Raw genomic sequence first — 23643 nt, forward strand, 5'->3', positions numbered from 1 at the left:
ATGGATCAAACCTGTTATAGAGGCTCTGTCTTATAGTATGTTTCAATCTTTTTGTTGGTCCAAGATTAGAGAAATGTCTTACTGGGATCAAGCATCAGCCTGGCCAGGGGAGGCAGTTTGGCCAGCCGGCTCTGGAAGAGCTAACGGGTTCATTACTGGGTAGGATCAAGTGGACCACTATGTTTGAAGGAGTTGAAAGAGTCAGATCCAGAATGGTGTCACTGTAGACTACAGAAGTCAGAAACAAGATCAGATCATGTAAATATAGATGGACAGTCAGCCTGTAACGCCAATTAGTCGAGGGCCATCAGAACCCAATGTCTGGCTACCTGGATAATTTTGTGCAGTATCTGAGGTGTACTACAACCAGAGAATGCTCAGTATAGCTGTTACTTTCTTACTACCTCTGCGCTCCCAAATGGAGGGGTTTTGGTCCTGTTGCCTCTGATTCCCTCCTCTCTCATGTGGCACCCCCTGTGCTAATCAACCGAGCAGTGCTAAAAGGCAGTGGATTGTTGAGAGGGCTGCATCCCTGTGCCCAGGCCTTAGCCAGCGCTTCCTTTGGTGAAAATGAGATCAATCTCTGAGATGAAGCAGCTGGGGGTACAGAATCATACCTGTTTTCTTCAGGACTGTCATGGTCCCTGACCTTATGGAGGTTCATGACCTCAGAAATTTAAACAGGAGTTTCCAGCTATGGTAGACACTTCTGATCCTAACCTATAAGCCTAATGCTCTTCTCCTTCTGGGAATATGGAAGGTCTATACTTCCTTGTACCCTCTGCCGTTGAGCAGGGTCATATGATTGGTTCTGGCCAATGGATTGTGGGCAGAAATGACACATGTTCCTTCCATCCTGGAGCAGTGTGAGACCCTCTAGCTCTTTCCCCCATCCCGTGGCCACTGTGGAAGTACATGATGACATGGAAGTGCTGTAAATGGAAGCATCCAGGAATGCTGAGCCAACTGTGGTCGTGGAGAATCACCTTGACTGGCCACAGGCTTTGTCAGAGCAAGAAATAAGCTTTCATGCTTTTCAGCCACGATAGTTTGGCTTGTTTCTTTAGCATAACCTAGCCTATCCTGATTGAAAGACCAAGATTTAGCAAAGTGTGAAAATAATTGGTTAGAGTTATGAGTGTTCTAAATGACTAGGGCTTGGTCTTGCTGTCAGATGGCACTCATGGACCTTTTTTTCTATCTCAATGGGGCAAAATGTGCTTTTCACAATTTTTCAAAACAAATAGAACAGTTATTTGTTATTATTAAATAAAACAACAGTATTTATGTTTCTCATCTACTTTTAATAGTTTTATTAAAATTCCTGCATGTAGATTGATTCTTTTATGACAGTGAAATATTTTAAACTATAGAAATGCTTTCTTCCATAAAAGTTTACATTGTCTGATATTAGTACAATCAACCATTACACTAGTTTTTTTGTTGTTGTTGTTAGATTTTGCATGGTTATTTCCTTATCCATCCATTTACTTTCATTCTCTCTGTGTCCTCATCTAGGTGTGTCTTTCATACTCAGGATATACTTTTTAATATCTAGTCTGAAAACTTATGCCTTTCAGTTCTTGTATTTAGTCCAAAAACATTTAATGTAATTATGGATACACTTGGGCTTATGTCTACCGTATTACTATTGCTTTTTCTTTGTCCCATCTATTGTATGTCTCATTTTCTCTCCTATCTTTTCTTCTTTCGGGTTAATCAAAAAGATGAATTGTTCAATTTCTATTTTCTATTATTCTATTTTCCCCATTTTTGATATGCATTAGTTTTGCATTCTCTTTCCATCCCTTGAGTGGTTATCCTAAAGCTTATGCCATTCATCCTTAACTAATTAGAGTTCAATAAAGATTCTTTTACTACTTCCTGGATAATGCTAGAACCTTTGAAGACTTTAATTCTATTTACCTTTGCAACTCTCATACGTTCACATATATTTTTTAAATCCAACTTTTCAAGTTATTCTTACTTGAAGTATTGGCTTACTACAAGCTATTCCATCTTAGCCCAAAGCCTTTCACATTAGGATGTTAAGTTGGAACTTTGGGTAAACACAGACCTTCTGGTACTCCACCTCAATCACGGTGAGATTTACAGTGATTAGCAGCTAAAACATTTCTTCTAAGACCTGGTGGAATCTTAGATGTGATGAGTAGGAGGCTCTTAAGAGCAGCAAATGTTGTTTTTATTGATAATACAATCCCTGTTTATTGACCAAATAACCATAAGTAAGATTTCTTTAAACAATAATAGGAAAAAAATTATCATTGCCTTTAGTAATCTATTGTGGTGATTCCAGTAGTAAGTAAAGTCAGTCTGTTAAATATTTGCTAATGCTGACTCAACAAAACATTCCCCTTAAAAGTAAAAAGAAAGATAAATAGAAGCAGTAAGATAATTTGTCACTTAGAGAAATACCTATTAGTGATCTCAAAAGCAGTTATACACTGATAAAAGTCACAATATTGGTTCTAAAATATGACACACCCTAAACAGAATTAAGTTGGTCTCTACCAGAAAATCTCAATTAAATAAAATAGAAGGGGCACATAAACATAATATAAAATGTAATTCTGCCATTTATACTTCCAGTTAAGATATGAAATATTGCAGTAGACCATGGTTCCTGTCATAGTAGCCAGAAAAAATGGATAAACTAAAAATCAGATATTTTAAAAAGACATATGAGAGTTGTGGGAAGTAAATTCTAAAACAGCATAAACGCTTCCTAGGTGAACAGAGACAGGTAGGCTTTTTCCTCCCTGAAGCATTTGCCAAGTCTAGGCATGGGCAGGTAGAAGATGGGCCTCCCAAGAAATAACAAAGCTGGAGGCATAACCCTCCCAGACTTTAGACAATACTACAAAGCTACAGTAATCAAAACAACATGGTACTGGCACAAAAGCAGACATATAGATCAATGAAACAGAATAAAGAGCCCAGAAATAAACCCACACATCTTCAGTAAGTTAATCTTCAGCAAAGGAGGCAATAATATACAATGGAGAAAAAACAGTCTCTTCAGCAAGTGGTGTTGGGAAAGCTGGACAGCCTCATGTAAATCAATGATATTAGAACACTGCCTGACACCATACACAAAAATAAACTCAAAATGACTTAAAGACTTAAATGTAAGACATGAAACCATAAAAATTCTAGAAGAAAACATAGGCAAAACATTCTCTAACATAAATTCTCTTAGGTCAGTCTCCCAAGGCAATAGAAATAAAAGCAAAAATAAACAAAGGGAATCTAATCAAACATATAAGCTTTTGCACAGCAAAGGAAAGCATAAACAAAACGAAAAGACAACCAATGGACTGGGAGAAAATATTTGCAAATAATGCAACCGACAGGGATTAATTTCTAAAATATACAAACAGCTCATACAGTTCAATATAAAAAAAGAAAAAGAAAACAAACAACCCAATTAAAAATGGGCAGAGACCTAAACAGACATTTCTCTAAAGAAGACATACAGGTGGCCCTCAGGCACATGAAAAGATGCTCAACATTGTTAATTATTAGAGAAATGCAAATCAGAACTATAATGAAGTATCACCTCACACCAGTCAGAATGGTTATCATCAAAAAGTCTACAAATAATAAATGCTGGAGAAGGTGTGGAGAAAAGGGAACCCTCCTACACTGTTGGTGGGAATGTAAATTGGTACAAGCATTATGGACAACGGTGTGGAGGTTCCTTAAAAAACTAAAAATAGAGCTGCCATATGATCCAGCAATCCCACTCCTGGGCATATATCCAGAAAAGATGAAAACTCTAATTTGAAAAGATACATCCACCCCAATGTTCATAGCAGCACTTTTGCAATAGCCAACACATGGAAGCAACCTAAGTGTCCAATCAACAGATGAATGGATAAAGAAGATGTTATATATATATATATGCACATACACACACATACATACACACACAGAATATCAGCCATAAAAAAAATGAAATCATGCCATTTACAGCAACATGGATGGACCTAGAGATTATCATACTAAGTGAAGTAAATCAGACACAGAAAGACAAATATCATATGATATCACTTATATGTAGAATCTAAAAAAATGATACAAATGAACTTATTTACAAAAGAGAAATAGACCCACAGACATAGGAAAAAAATTATGGTTACCAAAGGGGAAAGGGGAGGGGGAGGGATAAATTAGGAGTATGGGATTAACAGATAAATATCCACATATATAAAATAGGTAAACAACAAGGATTTACTGCATAGCACAGGTAACTATATTCAATATCTTGTAATAACCTATTATGGAAAAGAATCTGAACCTGTACACCTGAAACTAACACGATACTGTAAATCAACTATAGTTAAATTTTTTAAATAAAGAAATTAGAAACAACAATGTCCTACTGTATAGCACAGAGAACTATATTCAATATCCTATGATAAATCATAATGGAAACAAATATTAAAAAAAGAATGTGTGTATATATATATATGTATAACTGAATCACTTTGCTGTACAGCAGAAATTAACACATTGTAAATCAACTATACTTCAATTAAAAAAATATTAAAACTGAAAAAAAATTCGATAATGAATATACAACCTTTAACACCTTCCCAGGCAGACAGCAAGTGGACATGTTACCTCTTAGTAACAACAGTAGTGCTAACTACATGTGACACAGCTGCTGGGGATGTGGAAATAAATGCAGCCTATTTGAGAAGCCACAATTAGAAACAAGGAGACCTTTCGAACCCTGTTTTCTGCCTTCACTCGAAGGCTCGCCTCAGTGGCGCTCATTGCCCAGTAAGTTCCAAGCATAGTAGAGGATACCTCACCGGCCAGGGGCCTCCATCCATTGGCAAAAGGCCCACCTCCACGGTAAGAAACATGAGGTTGTGGGGAGCAGGCAGTAGTGCTCAGTGTCTAAACTCAATTCTGGATTGAGAGGAGAATCTTGCTAATTTGCTCCCAACACAAAGCACACAGGAGTAAGTATTTAATGCAAAGTAGAAATGACCGACCATATCCCGAGTCCAGGACTCTGCTGCTCCCAGGAACACCAAACTGAAACACCAAACTGAAAAGCAAAGTCATTTTGGAAGAAATAATCCAGCCTCACTTGCTCTAGTCACTTACTCTGCTTTGATGAATGCTCTAGGGTCTCTCTCCTTGTGCTGGCTTCTCAGCTCAGAATAGCTGGGGGTCTGGTGTTCCTCTCAAGGCAACTGATTTGTACATCATTTTGGAAAGTTTGAGTGTTCATAAAATAAAACTAAATAGTGGCCTAGTGCCTACTTCAAAAAAGAAAAAGAGAGTTGAAGATAATGGTTTAAATGACTACAAACAAATGTTCATTGCAAGATTATGTTTTTGGTCAATGAATGTAGACTGGAAAGTGTATTCAGGTAAAACTGATAAAAGAAAAATCAGAAGGAAGAAAAAAGAATGACCAATGACTAGAAGAGGCAATTTTTCAAGGAGTATAAAGAACCAAGGGTGAGTGCATATGTTTAAGAGTCTGAACTACTTGGGGTAAATCTAACTGTTCAGGGAACACAACAAGGGCCTTTACATCTCACACCAAATGGATAAATAAACTCTACTCCTCAAACTCTCACTTAAGAGGTAACATACACAGTCTCCCAAAGCAATAGAAATAAAAGCAAAAATAAAAAATATGGGACCTAATCTAACTTCCAAGGTTTTGCACAGCAAAGGAAACCATAAACAAAACAAAAAGACAACCTACGAAAGGGGAGAAAATATTTGCAAATGATGTGACCAACAAGGGATTAATTTCCAAAATATACAAACAGCTCATACAACTCAACAACAACAACAAAACAAACAACCCAATCCAAAAATAGGCAGAAGAACTAAATAGACATTTCTGTAAAGAATACATACAGATGGGCAACAGGCACATGAAAAGATCCTCAACATTGCTAATTATTAGAGAAATACAAATCAAAACTACAATGAGGTACCACCTCACACTGGTCAGAATGGCCATCATTAAAAAGTCTACAAATAAGAAATGCTGGAGAAGGTATGGAAAAAGGGAACCCTCCTACACTGTTGGTGAGAATGTAAGTTGGTGCAGCCACTATGGAAAACAGTATGGAGGTTCCTCAAGAAACTAAAAATAAAGTTGCCATATGATCCAGCAATCCCACTCCTGGACATATATCCAGACAAAACTATAATTCAAAAAGATACATGCACCCCTGTGTTCATAGCAGCACTATTCACAATAGCCAAGACATGGAAACAACCTAAATGTCCATCTACAGATGAATGGATAAAGAAGATGTGGTATATATAAACAAAGGAATACTACTTGGCCATAAAAAAGAATGAAATAATGCCATTTGCAGCAACATGGATGGACCTAGAAATTATCCTACTAAGTGAAGTAAGTCAGACAGAGAAAGGCAAGCACCATGTGATATCACGTATATGTGGAATCTAAAATAATGACACAAATGAATTTATCTACAAAACAGACTCACAGACATAGAGAACAGACCTGTGGTTGACGAGAGAGACAGGGTGGAGGAGGGCTGGACTGGGAATTTGGGATTAGCAGATGCAAACCATTATATATAGAATGGATAAACAACAAGGTCCTCCTGTAGAGCACAGGGAACTATATTCAATACCCTGTGATAAACCATAGTGGAAAAGAATATTAAAAAAAAGAATGTATATATATGTATAACTGAACCACTTTACTGTACAGCAATTAACACAACATTGTAAATCAACTATACTTCAATAAAAAAATGAAATATATCCAAAATAAATAAATGAGATGTGTGAAAAGTGTAAAAAAAATAAAATAAAAGCAACACACATATACATCCTAAACTGAACTCTGAAGTATGTAATTATAATTTCCTCTCTGTTTGGTCCATCACTTTGCCAATAGTTTGTCCTCATTATGGTTTTTTCCTTCAAAGAAATGCAAATAAGATTCTTGTCTTTTAATCAAGAGAAGCCTTAAGTGCCCTATCATCTATATTACTAAAGTAGAGTGGGCTCTGTTTGTTTCTGTATGTTGAAATACAGTTGGTCATGCAGTACCAAGAAATATATATGATTTTTATTGGGCTTTAAAAAAAAAAAAAAAAGAGAATATGGGCCTGCCATAGGGAGAGAGACTTTGTTGGGGTTAGGCAAAACGATGACAAATTGGAATATGGAGGATTTCTTAATCAAAGACATCACACTCTCAGGAAATCATACTACACATTACAGTACACCTCTGCATTTAATCGTGGCTCCTATTGACTTCCATTTGGCACTGAAGAGAAATAAAACCCCTTATCTACACTTTAATACAGTCCCCTCAGTGACTAGAGGTTTTGCTCTGACATTCACCGTCATGTTTTAAGGGTTGGAATAGTATGACTCTGCAAGGTTATTCTCTTTCTAAACACAAAACCATGCCCAAGATTGTGACGACAACAACAAAATCCTCTAACCAAGTAAATATGTCACTTTCTGTACGTACATGTCAAGCAGTATAACATGCATGTCATCAATCCCAAGGGAGCAGAATGCCATGCACCACTCACCAGTCCTGGGGAGGAGGCCCGTTGCATCTTGGTATTGGAGTCACCAAGGAAAACACAATAGTCAAGCACTGGGCGGAACAACACTTTACCTACATAAAGAAGAGACAGAGGAAGATCAGCTTCAGTAGTGGACATTGGTCCCCCGTGGCCAGCAGTCTCTCCTGACAGCCAGCTCAGGGTGATTGGCCTATGCTCACAACTGTCTTACTGCAGCGGAAGGAACATTGATCACCACCCCCCGCCTTGTGGAGTCTGAAATACTGAAAACTGGGGTGTGCCTGAGGGCCATTGACACACAGGGTTAAGCAGAACAAAGGAGTTCTCAATGTGCCTGAAACAGGGAAAGATATTCCCACACAAGGTGATAAACCCAGCATAGGCTGTGTGGACTCTCTATCGCTTTGTAAGGAAGTGTTCTAGGCCCAAAGCCCACTCTTATGTGGCCAAGTGGGGGTGGAAAGACTGCATGCAGGAGACTGCCTTTCCCAACAGCACTTTTCCTTTATTTGTAGTTTTCTAGAAGTTCCATTTTTCTCTCCTCTGATTTAGAAGTGACTCTGCATCTCTCTCTTAATGACCCCCTTCCAGTGTTAAAGACAATTGAGACAACAGAACCATACGGAGGAGAGCATCAGCTTCGAGTCAGGCAGAGTCAGGTTTAAATCCTAGATCCATTGAACAGCTTCTGATGTTAGGCATTTCTAACCTTTGAACTGGGATTATTGCAAGGAATAAAAGTGATTACAAATGTGAAGGTGTGTGGAACCAAGAATATGATACCAAGAAATAAATGTTGCTTTCCTTCCTGTTTACATATAAACTTTTCCAAAGGCTCAAGAAAATTTTATAATCAGGGTAAGACTTTGAATATGGCTATTTCATTCCAATGGAGAGGATGGCACCTTCAGGCCCTATTGATAACCCTCAGAAATGCCTCTTAGTATCCTCATCTGAACGACTGCCACTGCCCATCAGCTGTTCTCCCTAGGTTCTGTTCCTCTCATGTCCAATCTATCCTCCATTTTGCTACTAAATTAATATTTTTAAATGATACTTTCATGTGTCACCTGACCAAGACATTCAATGTTCTTTATTTTACATAATCATAGAATGAAAGAACTGAGAGGGATCATAAAGATCATATGGTCCAAGGAAGGCAAGTGCCAGTTCTATTCAGCTGGCGGTAGCTCCTTGTAGTGACCATGTTGCAAAGGATTCTGAGACTCAGCACTGTCTTATCAGCTCTGCGGTTGATTAGTGATGTCTGCCTCAGGTATAGAAAGGTAGATGACAGCACATACACCATATATTTCCTGGTCTTAATCAAGTTGTCTTCCTTTAGCTGATTCTTGTGATATATCTTCATAGTCTAAGTAATATACTAATAATGCTACTCCTTGATTTTTCAGTTTTAGACCTGATTATTTTTACTTCTCACTATAAAGATGAGGATTAAGCTTTCTTTATACCCCTGTTCAACACACACATTTCTTGTCCCTCCACACAATAAATAGCCTCATGACATAATTTTAACAATTTTGAAATTTCATATTTACATTATTATGAATATATAAAGGTTATTCACACCTGAGTCATATAATATCAGATAATTACTTACAAAATTTTGTGTTCCCCCAAATTTATAAACATTCTGGTTTTTTTATTTGTAGTTTTCTGTGTACTTATAATTAGTTCGACCCTAAACTGTCCTCTAATTGTATAAATTTCCTCTCAGCATGTTAAAACATATTTGGTAGTCTATTCATTTAATCTTCTTGAAGAAATCACTTCTGAGACTTTTCGGTAACCTCCAGCCAAAGTCCAGTAGGAACATATCTGTGGTTGAATGAGTTGAGTTTATTACTCATTGCAGCAAGGGAGAACACTCACCAGGGGGAACAGTAGAGTATCTCAGTACAGGGTATTAGAAAGGCCTTACAGGATTTGGGCTTGTGTTATATGTTTTGGGGGATAGTTTAAGAAAATGGGACTCTGCCCTAGATTTGAATATTGTCAGAAAGTTAGGGTAATTCTATGATAGAGTATCTTAATAAATCTTAAGATAGAAACAGAAAAGACTAGATTAAAGCTAAAGCTGTAATTGGTAAGGAAGACTGTGAGATGGGAATACGTGATATTTTGTGGCTTGGAAAATGTTCATGTTTTTGTCTGTGACCAAAGACAAATACAGAGTGGTCTTGTTTTTTTCTATGATCATAGAATGGTCTTGTCTGATGGTGATTTTCTGTGAAATTGTTTGTGTTCAATAGGAGAACACCAAGGCCCCCCTGTGAGTGCCAACTCCCAGATCTCAGAAGCTGCTTTTCCCTTCTCAGCCTTCTGATCTGTAACAAACTGGTCTCACTTCTCTACATGTACACTCCCCAGCTTAGGAGCCTTACTCCATCATCTTGGTGACTCCCTTTACTTCTCTCCTATGTTGGATCCCCTATTTCATGTGTCTCTTCTATTTCTCTTTTGGCTGATTCTCTTTTTGTGGGAGGAGCATGTCTTCCAGTAGCTTCCTACGAAAGGTGAATGGAAAGTAGTTTCTTAAGACCTGTGTGTCAGAAAGTGCATGTCAGAACACCTTTCATGTCAGAAAACATTTTATCCTCTCTAGCTTCATAGATAATTAATACTTTAACTGGATATGACATTTTAATTGGAAATTATTTTTCCTCATAATGAAGACATTGATCAATTGTCTTTTATCATCTAAAGTCACTACTAAGAAAGTTGGTGTCAATTCTGATACTTGATCCTTTGTTTGAAACCATTTTTTTTTTTTTTTCCATGCTGGAAACTTGTAGGATTTTTTACTTGCCTCTAAAATTTTTAAATTTCACAATGAAGTTCCCACTTGTGGGGCTTCTACTTTTAGCCATCGTGCTGGACACTTAAGTGGGCTCTCTGTATATGGAAACTCATGTCTTTCAATTCTGAGACTTTGTCTTAAATAATTTCTCCAATTTTGTCCACTTTTATTTTATTGTTCTCTTTCTGGGACCCCTATTACCCAGATGTTGGACCTTCTAAAAGAGTCTTTTAACATTCTTGTCTTTTTTTTCTCTTATTTTTCATTCTTTTGTTTTTTGGACTTGCTACAAGGGAGATTTCCTCAACTTTTTCTTCCAGTCATTCTGTTTAATCTTACATTCTGCTATCATATTTTAAATTTCCATGATCTCTTTTTCTCCTAATGTTTATTTCTTATAGTATCCTTATTCTTACTTCATATCTTCTGTTATCTCACTGAGAATGTTAATGATAGTTTTTTATTTTTTTCTTCTTTCTGCAAATTACATTTTTCTTCAGATTACATCTTCCTGCTTTTTTGTTTGTTTTTGTGTCCTTGTTTGTTCTTTTCTCTTTCGTACTAGAAACTTTTCTCAAATATCTGGTAATCCTTATCTATCTGCTTATATTTAAGAGTGGGATACTGTAAAGCTAACTGGATGCTGTTTCTGATGATGAGGTTTGCCACTATAGACTGATCTGACTGGACACAAATATGTCAGGAATGGCTCTTCACCAAAGAGGAAATTGTGGTAGAATGCTCACAAGTTGTTCATATTTTAATAAAGAAATGCTATTTATATTAGGATACGTCTAGCTATTAAGCTCATAAAATAACACTCATATAATGTAGAACTAACAGAAATGAAAATATATTAAAATCCTTTTCCTTCAGTGCTTTCAGGAAAAGTCTATGTTTTTGTCCTAGTTCAGTTTCAGGGAGAGACTAACTTCCTCTTTGAACTTATGACTTATAATTAGCCCAGCCATAGTCCTATGCTGGCTGGCAGTACTTGAAAATAGGAGTGGGTCAGGCCAGTCACTCCCAGCCTGAATGAACATTTCAAACTTGAATGCAATCTGAAAACAAAATGATTAAAAAAGATAAGCATGAAGAGCTCAGGCTATTCTTCAAAATTTGTTTCCCCCTAGGGACAGTTGTTTGATTCTCTTAGGCCTTTGACTGTAGAGACTCTCCCAGAATTCGGAGCCACAAACCTCATGAAAATTTCAAATATTTTAGAAAAACATCAGAGCCTTAAAGAAACTGAGGTTCACTGATATAAAATAATTGGGATGTTTACAACAGAATATGTCTAATTTCTTAACTTTATGAAAGTTACTGATGTTTATTCATATATTAAAAATGTCAGAAAGAACAGACACCAATCTATTAATGCTGCCTCCTGGTGAGTAACATTTGAAGTAGAGGTGGGGAGCAGAAGATGTTTAATTTCTTACTTTACTTAGTGTTTTATTTATTTTTGCTTACAATGAACACACATTAATTTTTTTTAAAATATGAAATGCTACTCTATAAAAATCAAAACAAAGAACTAAAATAAATAAGCTTACAAAACCTGATATATGCAGTTTGGGGCTCAAAAACAATGGTAAATTACTTTACCTCAATATTAGAACATAATTAGAACTTTTAATACTTGATCAGTTTTTTCCCTTTCCCATTAGTGGAAGCTTCAGCCTAACTCCAGCCCATTTTCCAGATTACCTTAGAAAGATTTCCTTTCAAAAGATATATCAATTAGGTTTACAATTTGGCTGCAAGAAGTAAAAGAAACTCAATTACAGTGGCTGAAGTAAATAGAGGGTTGTTTTATTCACATAATAAAAAATCCAGAGATAGGCACACACCAGGTAGTTTCACATAATGAAAAGTCCAGGATCCTCTTAGCTTTTTCTTCTGTCATCTTTAGCATGTATATTTTTTTCCTCCAAGGTCACAAAATGGCCATTCTGCCTTTGGGCATAAAATCACACAGAAGTGGGGAAGGGCAGAGAGCAAGATGCATATGGCAAGATGACTTGGCGGACTCTGTCTTTTTAACAGGAAAACAGTCACTTTCCCAGGAGCCCTATCCAGGAGATTTCCACTTACATTTTATTGGCCTGCCCTGGCTCATCTCGTCACCCTCAACGGCAAAGGAGCCTGAAGATTTTTTGATACATTGCAGCTCTGAACAAAATCGGGGTTCTGTTAGTAAGGTCAAAGCAGAGCGTAGATATTGGCTAGGCAGCCAGCAAGCTCTGCTACCAATGGCTTACCTTGTTACCTCTTCCACAAACCAAGCATACTGAATTCCTTCCTGAAACTAGAGGGGTGGGTTTGTGGAGCGTTGAGAAATGTGTCAGAGAAGCAGTTAGCCAGAGTTCAAAAATTAGTATCATTCACTGCAGTATTGTTTGTAATTCGACACATTGGAGAAAACCTGAATGTCTGAGACCTGAATCCAGGAAAATTTGTCAGGAGCCTTTAGTTGACAGAGTAGTTGATGAATGTGCTCTCATCAGATCTTCTGTAGAAAGCTTACAAGCTTCTCTAGTCCCCATTAGTATACATGTACAGATTTGCCGACAGTTGGGAGCAAATCATTTGGAGCAGCCCACTCCTGGACACCAGTGGCAGAGAAACAGACAGACACCAAGATGCGTGCTGGACTCCAATCTGTTCAGGAAGAATTAATTCTACTTTCCAGAAGGAGAAATCAAAGTCTTCCTCGCTGGCTTCTTAACTTTTCCATGAAATCTTTCCTGATTATTCAATTCTACGTTGAGCTCTCCATTTTCTGACTTGCGGTAGCAATTATCTGCTCATCAAAATCACAAATTCTGTATATTGTTACACGGATTTCACAAGACCACGTCTCATCTTCCTAAGTCCAGTGCATGCTTCTCAGCAGCTAGCTCTGCATGGGAGGAGAGGCCATGGAAAGCAGGATGTCGTTGGGCATCTGTGGGTACAAAAGATGCTACTGACGATGCACAGGCTCATGATTGTGGGGCATCCAAACACACTTCAGCTACTTTAAAAGAGTAGCGTAAACTTCAGAGGGATTGTGGTTAGTGACCTTTAAATCACTAAAGAGTATGATCTTCCCTTCCTGGGACTAATTTTAGTCAATATTCAATCCTGGTGCCTAGAAGTGTGTGCTGTCACAGTAGGAAATGAACCACATCAGATTGCTTTTGGTGTGAAGATCCAACTCTAAGTCTGCTCTGAGTCAAGTATGCACTCAGCACCCCCAGATAACCCTTCCTGTATCCTTGGATGGTACTCCTTCCCCACCCGTCGCTGCGTGTCCTCTTTCTCACTGCTCTCTTCTCCATCAAAAAGAATCTGATAAGCTCATTCCTAATAAGACAGCAAAGACTGATAGAATAAGATGTTGCCCTCTCTTCAAAGTACTTCAACAGAGGACAAAAGCACAAGCCAGTACAAGTGAAGTACAATGGTGGAGTTTCAAGTATCAACAAAAAAGTTAAGAGGTTTTTCTTTTGTGTAAGAACTTTCCAGGTACTCAAACTACTACATAAGAGTAGCCAACTATTCTGTTATTAATAGTTCCAACTATTCTGTTAATAGTTCCTATTAATAGTTCCTAATTTGAAATCTATAGTGTTTCATAAATGAATTCAGATTTTATAAGTATAATAAATATCATTTGAATATGCATGTTTCCAAAGTGCTGAGTCATGAGTTAGAGAGGCAGTAAAATACAGTGTTAGGACCATGGGATCTAACTGCCTGGGTTTGCATGTACGTCACTGAGGCAAGGTGCTTAAATGTCTTTGTTCCTCATTCCCCTCATCTGGAGAATTGGAGATAATATTACCTACCTCATGGGGTTATGTGAGGATTAAATAAGACCATACACATAAGCACTTAGAACTTTGCCTAACACATAGTCGTACTCTATAAATGTTAGCAGCTGTTAGTAGTAAGAGTTTTTATTTCCAAATGAATGAGAAATAGAATATTTGCAGCTGGTGAATTACAGATTTTTGACAAGTCTTCATATTTTCGTTTACCATGACTTTATAAAGAATATTCAGCATAATAGGCAGTTCCTTTAAGAGTAAGAATCATAATTTCCCTACCATTTGCAAAAGGTCATGACAGGGCTGACTGCATGACACTGAAGATTTCTTTCAATAGGTATAAATACCTATTTTAAACTCTGATTTCCAGATTGAAGCTATCCCTAAAGATGATTCTACATTAATTGAGAGAAGGCGAGCGCTCCATAAGGAAGTTGAAGTGGCTAAGAGGAATTTGACCCAGCAGGTTAATATCAACTTTCACTTAAGCTTCTATCTAAGAATGATTAAAGCAAACTTGTGTTGTTAACTGTGTTCCATGAAACCTCATTAATAGGAGAGTCATCAAAGAGAATATGATCCTACTTAATGTGGGTCTGTTTCTTTATCTCAAAGTCCACTCCAAACCCATATTAAAATTTGGGAAAAAAAAAAAAGAATGTGTTTTAACCAGCAAAAATTACACAGATTCATGAGATTTTAAAGTAAAAAGCCTACTGGTTAAAAATGAACAATAAGTGTTTTATTTCACCCAGGTCTAATTTCAAATTTTGCTTATTCAAGCCACTGTCAAAGTGTTTTAAAACATGCTTTTATTTCTCTTCAAAAAATTACTTGAAAATACAGTCTGAATAAGAAAAAGTTCTACGTTAAACATGTTATCATGTTTGCACATTCTTTTATAAGATAAAGCAAATACTTGGTGCTAAGGCAGCAGAGTTACATTTTGTGTTTTAACAAAATAAACTCTACATAGAAAATTTAAAAAGTAGTCTGAGATACTGGCCTCAGTATATTCTTTCAAATAAATGCATTATAATATTTGTGCTTTTTTCAAAAGAAAATCCTATCAGAAGCTGAGTCTAAGTTAGTAGAACAGCAACTTGCTGAAGAAAACAAGCTTTTAAAGGAGCAAGAAAACATGCGAGAGCTGGTATTCAACCTTGTCCGTATGACTCAAATCAAAATTGACGAGAAAGAGCAAAAATCCAAGGATTTCCTGAAAGCTCAGGTAACTGCATTTTTGTAACCATCCACTAATTACCACAGGAGTCCAGGGTAGCCTCCTTTTAATACAATGTTCATCAGAAAACTATGATTTTTAGTCTCCTTCAAGTTCAGTGACTATACAGCTTCCCTAAACAAAACTCAATCATGCACTGAAAAATATTCCAAGGATTCAACTGGCAACAGCTAACAATCTAGAGGGGAAAAGAACTAGGTCAATGACAACAAGCAGAGGATTTGAACAGATGACAATTGCAGTAAGAATAAGGTGGGTGCCTTCAGGGAACACGGCTGACAGGTGCACAGGCGCAGGTGTCTGTGATTCGCCACCATCTCATAGTCCATTGTGATTTGCCCAGAACAACTCAGAAGCCACAGCATTAGACCACTCTCCTTCCCAAGTTCATCAAGCCAGCATCACTTAAACCAATCCTAGGACAATTACCCTTAGTAACTGCTTCACCCCATGACTTTCCTGGGCTCCTGACAAAGTACCAGAGCTGACCCAGTGCAACATCCCCAAACAAAACTAACAAGGAAACCAATAGCAAAAACAACCCTCCTATCATGCTAGCTAAAACACTAAAATTAGAATCATTTACTCCACATAAAGATTGTGTCCAGAAGTCCCCTGTTAATGAATACGATATGACATGTTACGAAAATAGAATACCTGAATTTACCATGTGACCCAGATGTTGGCTGTTTCTGAGTGCAGCTTTGTCTAATTCTGAGCAAGCATTCACACAGGGTAGCATTTCCTCTTGTTTTCCAGAAAGAACTCACATCAAAGCATTCGTGAGCCATGAGGTTAAGTACAGATGAGAGAAAACTGGGGTGAAGATCTACATCACACAACCCACAGCAAACTATTCAAATTGTCCTTTAACTGTTTATTTCCCACCCACCCACCCAGAACATTTGAGAGAGAGAAACTAAAAGAAGTTTAGCATGGCTGGGGCATGGGAAGATGGGGAAAAGGGTGTCAAATAGTGAGACCAGCGAGCAGGAAAGGTCAGGTGGTGAAGGTCACTTAATCCCGATTGAGCAGTTTGGACCCTGGTCCCAGAAGCTGAGGCAAAGCCCAGAAGAGTTCATGGGGTAGTTGCGTTTCAGTAAAGAAAGGCAAGGCAGTGGCCAGGGAGGAATGGGGGAAAGAAGGCTGCCTGAGGGAACAGGGTGGCAGAGGGGAGGAGGGACAGTAGCAAAACGAGGAGAGGAGAGGACAGAGGGACACTTATTACGAGGAACATGGATCTGTTTTATGAACTAGACAATTTTTTAATTAACCTCAAAAACTGATACATGTGTTATCTATGTGTGACTAATCTATGTCAGCCAAACCTCATTACTAAATGAGCTAATTCAATTCTTTAATTTCTCTCAAAGATCAATTTTCTCTTGAAATATGGAAATCAATAAAGGAAAAATATTGTTTTCCTTAAGTATTCTTAGCATTGGGAATTAGTCTGTTAAACATCGGCTGTAATAAACTATAATTGCCTTAAGACAACAGTCAATCTTATTTATTTTCACCTCTCATCTATATCCCTAAGATAAAAGGTGAAGGGGAAAAAAAGGTCAGTGTTACTACTACCTCCAAGATGGAGTGGATGACACATTTTTTATCTCTTTAATTCTTCATACACGCAGTTACTTAAATAATATTAGTTTCTTCCTGACTCCCGTTCTCACTGAGAACAACATAAAATTGCTACATGTCAATCTTGGCTCTGATGCCTAGTTTCTTTTGAATAACCATATGGGTTTTGCTCTCACGGTCCTTAAGAGAAGGCCAGCAGAAACTATTTCCTCTGGTTTCTACTAGCAAAATACTGTACTTCTTTGAATACCTTTCTCACCCTAGATAAAGGACCCAGCATCTTTGTAGTTGAAGAACGTAACTAGCGCATTTAACATTTGGTATATATAGAGCACTTTGGAAATATAACTGCCGTCTTTTAAAATATTCATGTGTAATCTGTTCTTCAGCTCCCTATGGGGCTGGTCTCAGCATGGCGCTTCACTGTGTAGGAAAACACACCCACCGTACAAAAAAATGGAAAAGCGCTTTAAAAGCGTGGCTTCAGTCTCACAAAATACCACAGAGCCTTCAACTCGTAACACTTACCAAAACCGACTCCAAGTCCCCTTCTCTCATCTACCTTCCACAAATTCCTCACTCACCCAGCCCGGCCGTGCCGTCCACAATCATTCTTCTGCTCTTCAAAAGTTTCCCGAACTTTTCCTCAAACCGACCTGGGCAGTCTCCTTTCTTTTCCTCCTCTCTCGATCTTTCTCTCCTTTGATTAACCTTCTGTCCTAGCCAACGTGATTCAGTTCAGCTGGCCAGGCGATTTTCATCCCCCTCCCCCTTTCCTCTTCCCCCTGATCTGCAGGACCCAGCTGATGAAGATAGAATTGTCCTTAATGGGCAGTAATGAGATGGGTTGAGGCTGGGAGTGTCCATATGCTGTTGGTGGTAGGCTATTTTTAAAATTTCACTATCAATTTGTATATTTCAGCAAAAATATACCAACATTGTTAGGGAGATCAAAGCAAAGGATCTTGAAATCCCGATACACAGGAAGAAAAAACGAGAAATTCATCGGAGGTAAAAGAATTACATGAGGACTTATCTAGTTGGCTGGGGGGAAAAAAACCCTGTTTATTTCACAAATTTCAAAAACACTTGTATTTTCACAGACTCAGAGAGTTTGCTAAACTGTATGACACTATTCGAAATGAAAGAAACAAATTTATTAACTTACTTCACAAAGCTCACCAGAAAGTCAATGAAATAAAAGAAAGGCATAAAATGTCATTAAATGAACTGGAAATTTTAAGAACTAGTGCAGTTACTCAAGAAACGTAAGTGTTATAATAACTACTGTCCTTTCAAAAATTTCTCTTCGGAGTCATTAAGCGATAAGATACCCTGGGGATGATGAAATAGGAAATAAGTCTTTTACAAAACTAGAAAAGCCCTTGCTCACACACCCCCCTTTACAGCTGACAAGGTAAGCATCTGAATGGGATTCCTTATGCTTCTGTTTGGGAGCCATATTTAAGTGGATGGAAAACTATACTCTGTAACTATGCTCACTTCATTTTCATTTACTCATCTAGAAATAAAAGCACAAATTTGACAGTTTCCATTTAATGTTAGAAGACAATCAAATGTTTATAGACCAGCATCCCATGATTGTAGATGTGAAGCATCTAATGAGCTTATGTGAGGCAGTATGGCAGAGTGGTTAAGAGAGGGGGCTTTCTAGACCCAAATCCCAGCCCTGCCACTTATTAGCTGTGTGATCTTGGGCAAGCTACCCTAGCTCTCTGGGCTCACTTTTTTTACCCATAGAAATAGCCCTTTATATAGGACTTTTTGTTATTAAATGAATTAATCCAATGGTTGTTTTTTTAAACTTTATTATTTGCCTTGTGCCAAGATCTGGTACACTCTTTCACCTGTATTTAGTCCCTGATCCACAGAGTCTATACAACCTGAACTTTTTCTGGTGGCCACTATTGCCCAGTTTCCTTTTATAGAGATATTACAAAATGGTCTCTTGTGTGTGGGGTAGTGGAAGGGGGTTGGGTGGGAGTAGAGGTGTGAGGGGATTGGTATGAAAAGGCAAATCTAACATCCTAATCAGTTTCTCATCCTACATGAAAGTAAAATATCATTTACAGAGGCCATGCATTCATTCAGCATTTATTGTGATGCTATATTGAGTCAGGCACTACCTTAGGTCCAGTGGACATTGTCAGATATAACCGCCTCCGCCCTCAAGATAGCAGAGTCTCCCGGGGATGCCAGAGCAGTAAATGAATCACTTTAGTCTCTTGCTTTGATAAATCGGGGCAGCAGACGCTTGGGCCACAAAGGAAAGATGTCCTAATCCAGATAAGGGCAAATCGGAGACCTGGGAAATTACAGAAGTTCCTGAAGAGTATCATGTGATGAATATCATTACTACTATTGTCATTTCAAGGGACACACTAAATCAAGAGCTACCTTGACACTGCTTGTGCTTCAGAAGTCTTTATTGTTTTTAAAGAAACTAAAGGAAATTATAATCGTACCCATTTTCCCATTATTTTTAAAGAAAGCTACAGAATTCTATGCTGAAGCATGCCAACAACATTACCATCAGAGAAAGCATGCAAAACGATGTGTGCAAAATTGTAGCAAAACTTCAGGAAATGAAAGAGAAGAAGGAAGCCCAGTTAAATAACACTGACAGACTTGCCAACATGATCACAGTGATTGAAGAGGAGATGGTGCAGCTTCGCAAAAAATACGAAAAAGCCGTTCAGCGTCGAAATGAAAGGTAAAAACCAGGAACCTGATAGGAGAGCAAAGCACCCAGAGATCCGATTTATAAATGTTGCACATTTTTCTCTAGACTTGACAGGGGATAGTGAGGGACATTTGACACTCAGGTTTCATTAGCCTTTGCAGGGCGGGGAGGGGGCTTTCCCTGAAAATAAGAAACTCTGTCCTCCTAAGAAAGACAGGCAAGAGTAGGGTTTGGCAAGTTGCTCGCTGAAGGATCAAAGTCCTTTACCGGGCTACCAGTCAGGATCAGGATACCATCAAATTACTTCAGTATAATTGACATAAATAAGTCTTTGGATCTTGTATTCACTTGGGGGGCAGGTTTATTCATTAAGCCATTCACCCAGTTCATTTTCTCAGCAAGTAAGCCATTCACCCAGTTCATTTTCTCAGAGTAGCATTATTTCTCCCAGCTATAATAATATTATTAATTGATTACTACTTAACAGTTTTCCCAAGTTGCTTGTGCTCTGAGAAATCTGGCGTGTGAGATTGTAGAGCCCTGTAGTAATTACATCAGGTATTAGATTTTTTTTCATCAAACCTTGATTGTGTGCTGTTCTGCGTAAGGCTGTGTTCTGTGTTAAGTGCTGGGCCCTGAAAGTACAAAAAGGTGGTAAAGCATCGCACCTGGCTTCTGTTGTCCAGAGAACAAAGACGCTCATGAGATGAGCCGGTGAATGACAAATGAAACAAAATACAGAGCTAAGATTAGCCAAATACACCCCTGTGCACACATGTTTTGAGGGAGGAGAGAGAGAGAAAGAGAAGCAATTAAGATGCACTCGAGGATAATGGATACGCACGGTGTGGGGGAAGAACTTCAGGGTGTGACGAACACCACTTTTTCAAAGGGCTGGCAGGTGTTCTCTCTGGGGAAATAAAAAAAGTCCTCTTATTTGGCTCCTGGCACAAACCAAAGCATTTAGGCAGTGTGCTCCCAGGCCGGGGTCAGTTCTGGGGCTGGAATTAGAAAATTCTTACTTTGTTTCTTCCCCATAGTCTCCTCACAAGGAGGGGTCTTTCCTCTGGCATGATTACAAAGGACTGTAATCATGGGGATTTGCCTGTTTATGGGGAAATGTACATCAGAAATATTTAACTTTAAAAGAGCTTAGTGGTCCTGGCAAGTTAGATAGAACCGAATAGCTGCCAGAAACGCATTCCCTGGCCCCCTGCCTAGGTACTTCTGGCCAGCCCTCAGTTGGCAGGTCTGGCCCAGGAAGAGGGTCTGCAGAAAATCAGACTCTGGGATCACGTTGTTCATGCCTGGGGAGTGACACTCTTTGCCACCCCAGGAGGACCATTGGGACGTGCAGAGATACTGTGGCCGGCCCACAACATAGTCAGCTCAGAGCCCAGATTCTACACAACCCTCTCTCTCCCATGCCCAGAAAAATTCAAAACGTGGAGTTTAACTAGAAAGCCAGCAGTGAATATCTATTGCCTTCTGGAATCATGCAGTGTTGATGTGTATTTTGCACCCAAATCCAGAGAGAACCACAGTGACTTGTAAAACAGAGGCCTCAACATCCTCTTAGCCTCTGCCTCTCAATTTGACCATAGTGGTGTTCAGCTGATAGAGCGCGAAGAGGAAGTGTGCATTTTTTATGAAAAAATAAACATCCAAGAGAAGATGAAGCTAAATGGAGAAATTGAAATACATTTCCTGGAAGAAAAGATCCGATTCCTGAAACTGAAGATTGCGGAGAAGCAAAGACAGATTCACGTGACCCGGAAATTGCTGCCAGCCAAGAGGGCTCTGGATGCTGATTTAGCAGTGCTCCAGATTCAGGTGGGAAAAGTGTTGATGACGCACTTCCTGGGAACATTTGCTGCTTTTTTCTTTTTTTTTCTCCTTTATTGCTTTGTAGGTCATATAAGTTCTTACATGTAAATCAAGCCATGCTACTCCTGGTACCTACAAGAACTCTTGAGTTAAATGTCCTGTTTGAAAATGCCTTTGAACACTGCTCCAGGGCAGAATCTGTGCTTCAGGCATCTGAGCTACAGATTGTCTTTTTTTCCCCCATGAAGCACTTTCTGCCTTTCTTGGAATTTAGACCTTCCCAAATCTCAGCTCTAACTCAGCTGCTTCAGAGCTCAAAACTTCAGTAAGCCAGGCTTTCACTACGGCCAGCATAATGGGTTTTATTTGGTTTGTTTTTATTTTTATTTTTATTCATAATTATGTTTTTGATGCTTGCTGGAAAGATCCTGCAGACCATCTAGCTCTCTTATTTTTGATTCTCTCTGATATTCTAGAACCAAGATTGTTGTTTCTTATTAATGGGTAATTGCATATAATCAGACTCCTTATTAAGCCCTGTAGTTTCCCTGTAATTTAATAACTTGGCCTCTGACATGGTCTTTTTTAAAGTGGAATAAAGTCATAAAATTTAAACATAAAATAGCAAGTAAATAAATAAAACCATAAATATAAAGCCATTTTCTTCACATGTAATAATTATACTTTTTTCTTAATGAAAACAGAAGAAAAAATTAAACTAAACAATTTGTGGCCTAAACTTTTTTCCATTGACTCAATGTAGCAGGAATACATTTTAACCTATAACATGTTTTCTAAAATGCCAGGTTTAGGGACTTCCCTGGTGGTCCAGCGGTTAAGACTCCGCCTTTCAATGCAGGGGTGTGGGTTCGATCCCTGGTCCGGGAACTAAGATCCCACATGCCACGGGGTGTGGCCAAAACTTTTAAAAATAATAATAAAATGTCAGGTTTGCTTTCAGATTTTTTTCTGATTATAAAATTAAGACATACTCTGTTAATGAAGTTTTGAAAAAAAATACAAAAATTTTAAAGAAAAAAAATTCTATCCCCAACATATAATCACTATTAAAATTATCAGAAATCTGGAAGAAATCCTTCTGGTCTTTTTCTAGGTTTACAAGTAAATGGTTTTCATTAGCTCATGCTATAGACACAGTTTTGGGGCATTTTTTTTTAATTTAATCATGTCATGGGATTCACAGGACTTTATGGAACTGAATGATGGTTCTACTTTCATATTTTATGGCATTTCAACGTGTAATATGCTATACAGATGATAGGATCTTTCATTTTACACAAACATGGTAAGGTTTTGATTCCAGTGTTTGTTTCTTTAGCCATATGTTCTCCCATTCACTTCTTCAATAAGTGTAGCCCTGAATTAGAAGGATTGGCTGGAACATCCCCCAGGCCTCCCCCAGGTCTCCCCCAGAGCCTCCCCAGGATTCCTGCAGCTCTGACTCCTGCTTCCAATTAGTGGTTCCTTTGGGGGATCCGCTCATCATCTTGACACACAGAGACTGGGCCACTTCTGTGCCACTTCAGTGCAGACTCGGGACTGGTTCCTCCTTCCGCCTACACCTACACAAGACCATTCATGCCAGGCCTGTGTCTGTGAACTGACTTTATTGAACAATCGGGGCACCAGTGTGAGGGGGTACATTAAAGAAATGCAAAGAACTTCAAATTAAGTATCAGACAAGTATGCCTTCCCACGCCACCACTGGGAACAGTCCCCCAGGTGTACTACCCCATGCAGCGCCCTAGCCTAGTTCCATTTCACTGGCTTGTCTTTCCATCTTTCACCCCCCATCTCCCCTCCACAGCCTTACCGTCCCAGATTGCCCCCCCAGGCACCCCCACGCTTGTCTCACTCCGTTTTACAGAATAATTTGGCTCTCTCTAGGTCTTTCCCAGCACACACTTTCAAGGCCATCTTTGCCCATGCTATATGATCAACTTGCCCAGCAGAACAAAAGGACTTTAAATCCAGTAAGATCCACGACAGAAAAAATTCACTCTGTATTATGCAAGCATTTTACTTGTGTTAATTGCAAA

At 38.5% G+C, this 23643-nt stretch overlaps 1 protein-coding gene across 7 annotated transcripts in view; it reads left to right on the forward strand.

Annotated features, from left to right (window-relative positions):
• Window positions 1-23643, forward strand: part of CCDC146 (coiled-coil domain containing 146) — a 141112-nt gene that overhangs the window by 108031 nt on the left and 9438 nt on the right. For 6 of the 7 annotated variants that reach the window (XM_082473456.1, XM_082473459.1, XM_082473462.1 and 3 more), the window contains 6 exons: window positions 14593-14688; window positions 15283-15453; window positions 17975-18063; window positions 18156-18320; window positions 19562-19786; window positions 21361-21589. In XM_082473456.1, coding sequence (XP_082329582.1) covers window positions 14593-14688; window positions 15283-15453; window positions 17975-18063; window positions 18156-18320; window positions 19562-19786; window positions 21361-21589 — 975 coding nt within the window. The remainder of the gene's footprint in view (window positions 1-14592; window positions 14689-15282; window positions 15454-17974; window positions 18064-18155; window positions 18321-19561; window positions 19787-21360; window positions 21590-23643) is intronic. The other variant, XM_082473461.1, reaches the window with a different exon arrangement.

The sequence above is a fragment of the Balaenoptera physalus genome (assembly GCF_965194825.1).
Source record: "Balaenoptera physalus genome assembly, chromosome: 8".
In the NCBI taxonomy this organism is placed as follows: Eukaryota; Metazoa; Chordata; class Mammalia; order Artiodactyla; family Balaenopteridae; genus Balaenoptera; species Balaenoptera physalus.